This window comes from Xiphias gladius, chromosome 1 (genome assembly GCF_016859285.1).
Source record: "Xiphias gladius isolate SHS-SW01 ecotype Sanya breed wild chromosome 1, ASM1685928v1, whole genome shotgun sequence".
In the NCBI taxonomy this organism is placed as follows: domain Eukaryota; kingdom Metazoa; phylum Chordata; class Actinopteri; order Istiophoriformes; family Xiphiidae; genus Xiphias; species Xiphias gladius.
Genome location: NC_053400.1, coordinates 3,602,027 through 3,611,500, shown reverse-complemented (window position 1 = coordinate 3,611,500; position 9,474 = coordinate 3,602,027). Strand labels below are relative to the sequence as shown.

At 39.1% G+C, this 9,474-nt stretch overlaps 1 protein-coding gene across 5 annotated transcripts in view; it reads left to right on the top strand.

Annotated features, from left to right (window-relative positions):
• Positions 1-1,866: 1,866 nt before the first annotated feature.
• The window catches only part of cers3a (ceramide synthase 3a), a 30,169-nt gene continuing 22,561 nt past the window's right edge, over positions 1,867-9,474 (top strand). The window contains exons 1-2 of one of the 5 annotated variants that reach the window (XM_040139218.1): positions 1,867-2,083; positions 8,371-8,571. In XM_040139218.1, coding sequence (XP_039995152.1) covers positions 8,399-8,571 — 173 coding nt within the window. In that variant the 5' untranslated portion in view covers positions 1,867-2,083; positions 8,371-8,398. Of the gene's footprint in view, positions 2,149-4,532; positions 4,720-5,897; positions 5,985-6,602; positions 6,784-8,370; positions 8,572-9,474 lie in introns of those variants that run through there. The other 4 variants (XM_040139226.1, XM_040139208.1, XM_040139244.1 and 1 more) reach the window with 4 other exon arrangements.

Genomic DNA, 9,474 nt, shown 5'->3' with positions numbered 1-9,474 from the left:
GTGAAGGGGTGTGAAGAATTTCTGAAGCTACTGTATATGCACTGTGATCTTAGTTTATAAGAGAATTATAATTAATATCTGGGTAAGTGCTATCACCCTGGTAGAAATTATGTGATTATAAATCGCAGATTATAATCTACAAAAGGCAAAATGTTGAAAATGTTTGTGTGTTTGCCACAGAGAAACTGTAGTTAATTGCTGGAGCTTTTGAAATGTCTTTGTAGTATTCCAGTAAAAGTTAAATTTATTAAGGGAAGTTAAATATTACTTGAAGTTGAAGCACGGAAAGAAGATAAAGTGTGCCTATCAGTGGTCATCAGTATTTCTGTCAAAGAAAATAAGCACAAACAGGCGATACAAGACCAAATACTGGACAGTATGTTTTAGTTGGTCAACAGACTGCCCCATTCGAAAGGCTAGTCCAATTACAACCTATTTCCCTATTTTGGTGGAAGCAAATGGTATATTCTTTGAAGATTGTCAGTTTCCCACAAACATTTGTAAGCATGTATCTATCTCACAAGCCTTCATTACTGAGGCTGCAAGAGAGATGAGTGTTCAATCTTAATTGTGGCCCTGGAGACCTGCCCTGCCAATTTCATTTGGCCGAACAGGGCAGTATTGTGTGGCGCCACTGGCGACACCACACAGTAAAAAAAAAAAAAAAAGCAAATAATATTAGGACAATGCTTTATGTGTCCTTACTGACATTGTGATATTAAAACAGTTTCTAGAACCACAGTAAATATATCAGTTGGCATGTTTTATCACACACCTCTAAACATCTCATGTTACTTCGTTGGCTGCCAAGATTTTAGGCCGTCTAAATGGGCAGAGCCTGCACAGCTCTAATTTTGTAGTAAATGTGTCCTGCACTTAGTTTAGTTTTCCCCAGAATAAAAAAGGTGTGGATGCTTTCAGCCACAGTACTGCTGTGGACTTACATATTTTCACAGCCTGACACAATCAATGCACAATCATTTACATATGTAATTCAAATAGACTCAAAGGCTATTTTACTATGTGGTAGCCTTCTCTATAGTTGCCCCAAAAAATATTAAATTCTTCTCCTCCTGCCATTAGTTCCTGCAGTCCTTTTAAGATTTTCAAGAGCCAACTTTAAACTTTTAATCGTTGGCCTCTAACTTTGCCTGACCTACCAAGCTCAGGTATTTTCTCCTGAATCCTCTGAAGGTGTGTGTTGTTTCTATGTGCATTCACACCCATGTGCTATCATCGTTATCATTACTATTATTATTATTATTATTATTATTATTATCATCTTAACTCTATTTTGTCTTTATGTCCACTGTCTAGTACTTTTGATCAGTGGTGTTGTGTGCAAAGTGCTACACTCACTGAGCACTTTATTAGGGACACCATACTAATACTAAGTAGGACCCTTTGCTCCCAAACAGCCTCAGTTCTTCGTGGCATGGATTCCACAAGATGTTGGAAACAATCCTTTGAGATTCTGGTCCATGTTCACATGATTGCCTCACATCATTTCTGCAGATTTGTCAGCTGCACATTCATGCTGCCAATCTCCTGTTCTACCACATCACACAGGTGTTCTATTGGATTCAGATCTGGTGACTTGGGAGGCCACTGACATCCTCTGAACTCATTGTAATGTTCATTAAAACCAGTTTGAGACGACCTTTGTTTTGTGACATGGAGCATTGTCATGCTGGAAGTAGTCATTTGAAGATGGTAAATTGTGGCCATAAAGGGATCCAGATGGTCAGCAACAATACTCAGATAGGCTGTGGCATTCAAACAATGATTGATTGGTATTAAGGGGTCCAAAGTGCCAAGAAAACATTCCCCACACCATTACACCATCACCACCAGCCTGGACTGTTGACACAAGGCTGGCTTTGTCCATGGATTCATGCTGTTGACGAAGCAGAAACCCATTCTTCAGTTTAAATGCCAAGTGGTTATGTAGCATAATATTCAGTCAGAAATTAACCATCTTTCCAAGCAAGGCTGAAGGGGGCCGCGGATTTCTCTGCAGAGTTTGAATTATCCACATTGATTTTCTTCAGTACCACTGCAGTAAAGCAGGGACATGTATAAAGTGAGGACAAGGGGTGGAAGCCCCCCTGATATGCTTGTGTTGTTGTAATGCAGCATAGTTTTGGTGTAAGTTTAACCTTTAAGAGTTAAATGGTATTGTGATGAAAAATGGAAGTGCTTTCATGTGTTGTAGTTTCATGTTAAGTGCAAGGGCAGAATGAAGTCGAGTAAGAATCATGAGTTGAAGCTGAAGTATCAGTTGAAGTGAAAGTGCTTGAAAGCAGTTTCAGAGTGAGTTAAAATTCAAGGACTACAAAAGAGTTGTGAGTACCACAGTAAAAACGGAAAACAGATTATTTGAAGTGTAAGCAGTTAAATTATCACATGAAGTTTAAAAGCTAAAAGAAGCTTGAGATGTCAGAGAAAGTGTAAGAGCTGAAACCAGTTTAATTGTTAGTTTGAGAGTAAATTAGTAGTGGCCGTAGTAATTATGTCCGAAGCAAATGAGGAATTCAAATGACGTAATACACCCATCAGCCACATCATTAAAACTGGTAACTGGTTTTTATAAGTAACTTAACTTTGATTTTTGACAGTCTATTTGTGGCATATCTCCTGAAGCCATGGGGCGCTATTTAGGAAACACTCCTATGGGTTGTATCAGTGGGTCGGGACAAATGAACTATACACTTGTTTAGGTTTGGGAAGTTGGTAGATATAAATTTGGTACATATAAATATTATGTATATAATGGGGGTGTATGTACTATATATCAGCACTTTCATCAGTGCTGATATATAGTACATACTGTATGCCACTATATTCACAGTGGCATTAAAAAGTTTGGGCACCCCTGGTCAAATTTTCTGTTACTGTGAATTGTTAAGTGGGTAGAAGATGAACTGATCTCCAAAAGGCATAAAGTTAAAAATGAAACATTCTTTTCAACATTTTAAGCAAGATTAGTGTGCTATTTTTGTTTTGTAAGAGTGTAGAGTTAAAGAAAGGAAAGGGAAAACCATATAAAAATTTGGGCACCCCAAGAGATTTGAGCTTTCAGATAACTTTTACTAAGGTCTCAGACATTAATTAAGTTGTTAGGGCTGTTGCTTGTTAAGATTTATCATTAGGAAAGGCTAAATGATGCAGATTTCAAAGCTTTATAAATACTCTGAGTCCTTAAACCTTGTCCCAACAATCAGCAGCCATGGTCTCCTCTAAGCAGCTGCCTAGCAATCTGAAAATTAAAATAAATGATGCCCACGAAGCAGGAAAAGGCTGCGAGAAGATCGCAAAGCGTTCAGGAAGATTCAGCAGACATTGTGGGTGCACTGTTGTACTGTGCAGTGACACCTGCACAAAAATGACCTTCAAGGAATGGTCATCAGAAGAAAACCTTTCCTGCATCCTCACCACAAAATTCAGCCTCACAAGTTTGCAATGGAACATCTAAACACGCCTGATGACTTTTGGAAAAAAATTCTGTGGACTTATGAAGTGAGTAGAGGTTTTTGGCCACATTGTGCAATTGTTCGGAGAAAAAAGAGATCGAGAATTTAATGAAAAGAACACCTCTTTGAAAGTGCGGGGGTTGAGCCATCATGCCTTCAGCTTGTGTTGCAGCCAGTGGCACGGGGAATATTTCACTGGTAGAGGGAAGAATGGATTCAATTAAATACCAGCCAATACCAGATGCAAACATCACACTGTCCATAAAAAAGCTGCAGATGAAAAGAGGATGGATTCTACAACAGGATAATGATCCTAAACACACCTCAAAAATGCAAAATTGGCTACCTCAGGAGGCGCAAGCTGAAGGCTTTGCCATGGCCCTCACAGTCACCCAATGTAAACATCATTGAACATCCGTGGACAAACATCACAAGAGCAGTTTATGTAAGACGGCCCAAGAATCTCACAGAACTAGAAGCCTTTTGCAGGAGGAATGAGCGAAAAAACCCCAGACAAGATCCAAGCCACTCTTAGCTGGCTACAAAAAAGGGTTAACAAGCTGTTAAGCATACTTGCCAAAGGGGGTGTTACTAAGTACTGTCCATGCAGGGTGCCAAAACTTTTGTTTCAGGCCCTTTTCCTTTTCTGTTACTTTGAAACTGTAAAAGATGGAAATAAAAAAGTCATCTTGCTTAAAATATTAAGGAAATGTCTCATCTCTAACTTCATGCCTTTTGGAAATCAGGTCATCTTTTACTCGTTTAACTATTGATAGTAACAGAAATTTTGACCAGGAGTGCCCAAACTTTTTCATGACACTGTATTTCCTTTTAAAAGCCAATCAGTTGACATTTTAGAAAAGTCATCATAATTTCCCAGCTGCCTTATCTGTCCCTGGAAGGTTTTTTGTGAGAGAGCTTGCTATTGTTCTTTATCAAGAACACAGTACAAACAAGGTTATTTGATCCCCTGAGGGCAGGGAGGAAAAAAAGTATTGTTTGTTGTGACAATCCGTTAGCCTACCTGTACTTCCTGGAGGGGAGAAAAAAAACCTTCTCAGGTAATTGTGGCTGGGCTGGGTGTGACCCTAAAGAATGTCAAACAAAGAGAGAGTGGCTGGCTGGCTTGTCGTAGTGGGGGAATAGAGGATTTTACTATCTGTGTTCACGTCCCGTGGCAAGCGGTTAGCAGGTGTAGAAACAACAGCCCTTACCTGCTCTATCTGGTAACACTGACGGTGGAAAGGTAAGCCTGTGTTTTCCTGTGACCTTGGGCTGTGATTGGTGAGCCCTCTGTTTGTTCATAGCTTGAATGTGAGTGACAGTTCCAAGCTTTCTATGCTGGTGTAAAATTATCTCCTGTGCTGAAGTTAAAGGAACAAGACTGCCTGCAGCTATAGTGGGAAATTAATCTGAGTAGATCCTACAGTTCGTGAAGTTTGTTCTCAGGCTGTATGAACTTTTTCATGGCTGAGTTAGAAATAATGAATTCCCTGTCTTTAGAAGGATCTTTCGAGATCCAAGTTGTTTGGTCTACCCACTTGGGTAGACCACACAGGTTTGGGCTAAGATTAGTTGTGGGGGTTTAAGATATTTGAGCACTGCTTTCTATCTCAGTTTGACAGTAGCGAGGATTTGTATTGTTGGGTAACCTTTGTGTGGACAGCGGCTACATAAAAGTGGAAAGACAAGTACCTTGACTGGAGGAAAAATCTCCTTTAATATCACTTTAAGCACTAAACAAACACAATCTAACAGACAAGTCAAGAATGGTATTTTAACTGTGTCACGAAAGCCTGACATGAAAGACAGATATTTGAGCTTTTTTTAGAGGTGATTTGACTCTTTCCATTAAGGGGGACTTACTGCTTTTTTTCTTAATTTTAGTAGAAAATATTGTGCTTTTACTCTGTATTTTTAAATTTTGTCTTATTGCTATGTTTACTTAAAAAAACATAGCAATCCAAAACAGCTCATTGTTGATATTTTATTCCGCTAGAGGAGAATTCAAAGTGGGTTTTTATCTGTACAGCATGCAGGCTGAACATGTTTTTTCAGGCACATCATTAAGTGAATCCCCAGTAGGTTTCAGTGGAAATGCTTATATGATATTGTGGTAATGGAAAGACCATCAGAATGAGCCACAGCTGAAATGAACTTTCTACTCATTGACTGGACTGATTGGAGATGGTAATGCAGTCTGTCCGTGTTATGACATGTTTAGGTCACTAGTGAGATTGTCCAGAAAGTCTGTGTCTGCAGTGAGAAAAGCCAGGACCACAGGCAATCACTGACCCAAGTGCAACAAGTTAAATTCAATGTACAAATGTTTTCAGTGGTAAACATATCAGCACTGACATTACTAGGAAAGGCTATTGCTGGGCTGAATAAGCTGATGCTGACAGACTCCGTCTGATCTGATCAACATGTTCCCTGAGAGGATAGAAAGAAACTCAAACATTCTACTACAACTGGAACTAAACAAATCATCCAAATGTTACATTTATAAAGGTACATTTCTGAATAAATAAGCCTTTTTTTCAGTCATTTGAATGAGCCCTCCAGTGTAGTTATAGAACAGAGCAGCAGCTGGCTTTGAGACTGTACTGACATCATGATTCACCTCATGCTGCATTATAAAAACAAAACATAACCAATGGAACATTAGGAGCCCCATCCCACCAGGAAAATAAATAGGTGAAGAATTAGGAATGTAAATTATAAAATAAAATTTCTCATATTTATCATTCCGATATCGTCATAATAACACTCATAGATTTGACTCAGAAAGTTACATCTATGTGATATATTATCATTATTATAATTTCAGGTTTTAAAATGTGATTTTAGAAGAGAAAATTCCTCCCTTATTGATATAGTTCAATAAGTTCCACTTCAACAAATGTCACAGTATCATTAGGAAAGGCTAAATGATGAGAGTCACAGTATTTTGAATGCAATTACTATTGCATGAATATGACCCAAGACAAGATGAAGATTCAAAATCCCATTTAGTAAAGTGTAAATAACTAAATGTCCAGCCTTAGAATATAACCTTCATCTGTTCAAGCAGCTTATTATGACCCATATTCACGTCTTATTGTTGGACGTCCTCTAGCCGCCGTAGAAATTATGAAGGGAGCAAAGGAGGAAGTCAGGTGACGTGGTTTATAAAGCAACGGAGTCCAGGTTAGGAGAAAGACGGCTAAGGTGGCTGGATGGGTTGATAAGACACAAGACTTTCACACAGGTCACTATGCTGGTATGCACCTACAGGTCGTATTATTTTTACCATGGTAAAGAAAGATCGGTAAGTCTGCCACTGGTATGCTCCTATGGGTCGTATCCAAGGGTAAAACTTCCTATATGGTCATTTAGGTTAGAGGACGTGTATTTGCACGTATTGGATTTGCCAGCACAATGCATTGTCATTCAGAAGACAAAGAGCAGTTATTATTCACGTAAAACATAAACTTGGGTAGTTTTAAGCATTTGAACAAACAACAGACTCTTGTTTTTCTGGTCACATCTATATCCACCTTTTTCTCAGCACAGCGACTCCCTGGTGTTTTGAGTAAGGGGCTGAACTAACAGTCCTCCTGTTGTAGGGGAGCCCTGGAATCAGCAGGAAACTCAACAACTTGGCCTCTGCTGCGGGTTGATAAACCACAGAATAGACTTCTTGTCAGCCTGAGCTAGCCTACTGCCTCTTCATGTTATTTAACTTCCCAACAGAACACACACATGTAAACGTGCGCGCGCGCACACACACACACACACACACACACACACACACACACACACACACACACACACACACACACACACACACACACACACGTGTACATTACAAACTGATTCCATTATTAATTGCTTTGTACTTTGATGTGCTGCTAGGCTGCAGCCCAGAATTTCATGTTCAGTTTTTTGCAGTGTTTTTTTCTCTTTCCCTCTCTCTGTCTTTCTATGGGTGTGTGTATATGTGTGTGTTTGTGTGTGTGTGCGTGTGGGTGTGAGAGAGAAAAACAGAGAGAGAGCTATTAAAAAAGGCGTGGAAGCTGATCTTGAGAATAAGGGAGGGATCACTGAGTCAATATTTGTTTAGGAAATAGACCTTCATGCACAACGCAGCAACTGTAGCATCTGTGACTGTACTTTGCTTGTTGCTGCCTCTTTCTGGAATATTACCGTAACCCTTACCTCTGTCATGAAAAAGAACTCATATTTAAACTTTTGGCCTTTTGATATTACACAATGTGATATAATAATTTGTAAGTAACTAAAAGGTATTCTGGAATGGATGGTTAACATGCACTGTTTGACAGAGCTAAGGAGAGAACCATGGGTGTATGAACTGGTCCAAACATCACTACAGCATTTACACTGTAGTGAAAGCTACTATTACTGGAACATACACCAAAAGTTTTTCCTGCTTCCCACTTAGATATCAAACCTATTATGTTGCAGTTGCCTAACATGGCCTTTAACATGCTGAGTCACTGGTACAGCCAAGTATTTAATCTTTTGCATCAATGTTAGATACTTTACTTCTGTTATACTCTTATAACTTTTGTTAAAGTCGCTTTTCTTTCTTTATATTAAGATGGAGAATGAATGGCACTTCATTTTGGCACAAATAAGTACAAATTTCCTGTGAGACCAGGCTCCATGGCAATATTGAAAGGAATTTCCGTATGGAAGTGAGCCTTGTTGACAAATTCAGTGTTAAAAGGCCTATTCCTTTGATATCCATGGTTCATTACCTATTTGTTTATAGACAGTTTTTGTGTATTCTCAGTCATATCATAGTCCTGTCCTCCTAGATATTAGCTACAGACAGTGCTCTGTGTCCATTTGTAGTTACTATAAGCTAACCTACCCCTTCTTGTGTTTGTAGGACCTGGTGGCTCCGTTAGGGTGGAGGAATGTTTGACACGCTGTATGAGTGGTTCTGGTGGGACAAAATTTGGCTGCCAGCAAACCTGACTTGGGATGACCTGTTGGACAGGGAGGGCCGGGTCTATGCCAAAGCCTCACATCTCTACGTCACCGTCCCCTACGCCTTTGCCTTCTTATTCATCAGATACCTGTTTGAAAGGTAAGATCCACGCTCTGTGCACCAACTCCCCCATGTGGTTATACAACACCAACAGTACAACACAAGTGTGTGCATCCAAAGCCTGATATATCTTATCCCTCTGTGCCATAGAGCTCCATTGTTGTCAAAAAAACGTAAGAACACTGAGCCAGACATTTGCACTGTGTGACATGTTCCTTCATAACCATGAGCACACACACTGTGATTTATTGTGATTCAGTCCCACATACATTGTCCTGACGCCAGAAATAATCACCACAGCACAAAATATGTACACTGAAAGTGATCTGTTTGAGATTGCTAAAAACTACATTAAGTGTTTATAATATATTTAAATTACTGAGCATTTTGAAAATTGAAGTAGATATAATAAACTGTATAATTAACTATATGTTCGTGAGCTGTTTTTTTTAAACATTTAGTGAGAGGGTATAGGGAGACAGAGAAAATACAGCATACATTGCCAGCATTGATGAAGGAAAATTAATTTCATCGCCAACCAATCTGGTCTCCTAAAGACTGTGTCTGGTACAGCTGAATTTGCCAATAGATTTTATAGGAAACATGATGTCACTAGGATTACATGTTTAAAATGCATAAAGAAACATGCATATTGAATGTATCTACAAAATGTTCACTATCAGCATATTTAATTTGTTCCCTACAGTATTTGCCCTTGGCAACTAAAGCATAGTACAAGTTGCTGTTTACTTTTTCGATATTTAACCAAAACTACATCTTTCCCTAACTTTAAAGTGACACTATGTAACCACTGCTAAGCGGCAGCAACTGTGACCACAAATGACAATTACTGGACAACGACAAGTTCTCAAACTTAGTGTAACGGTCTCGGTAATGTCAGTTACACATTAGTACTGTACCTAACTAAAGTGTCATTACATA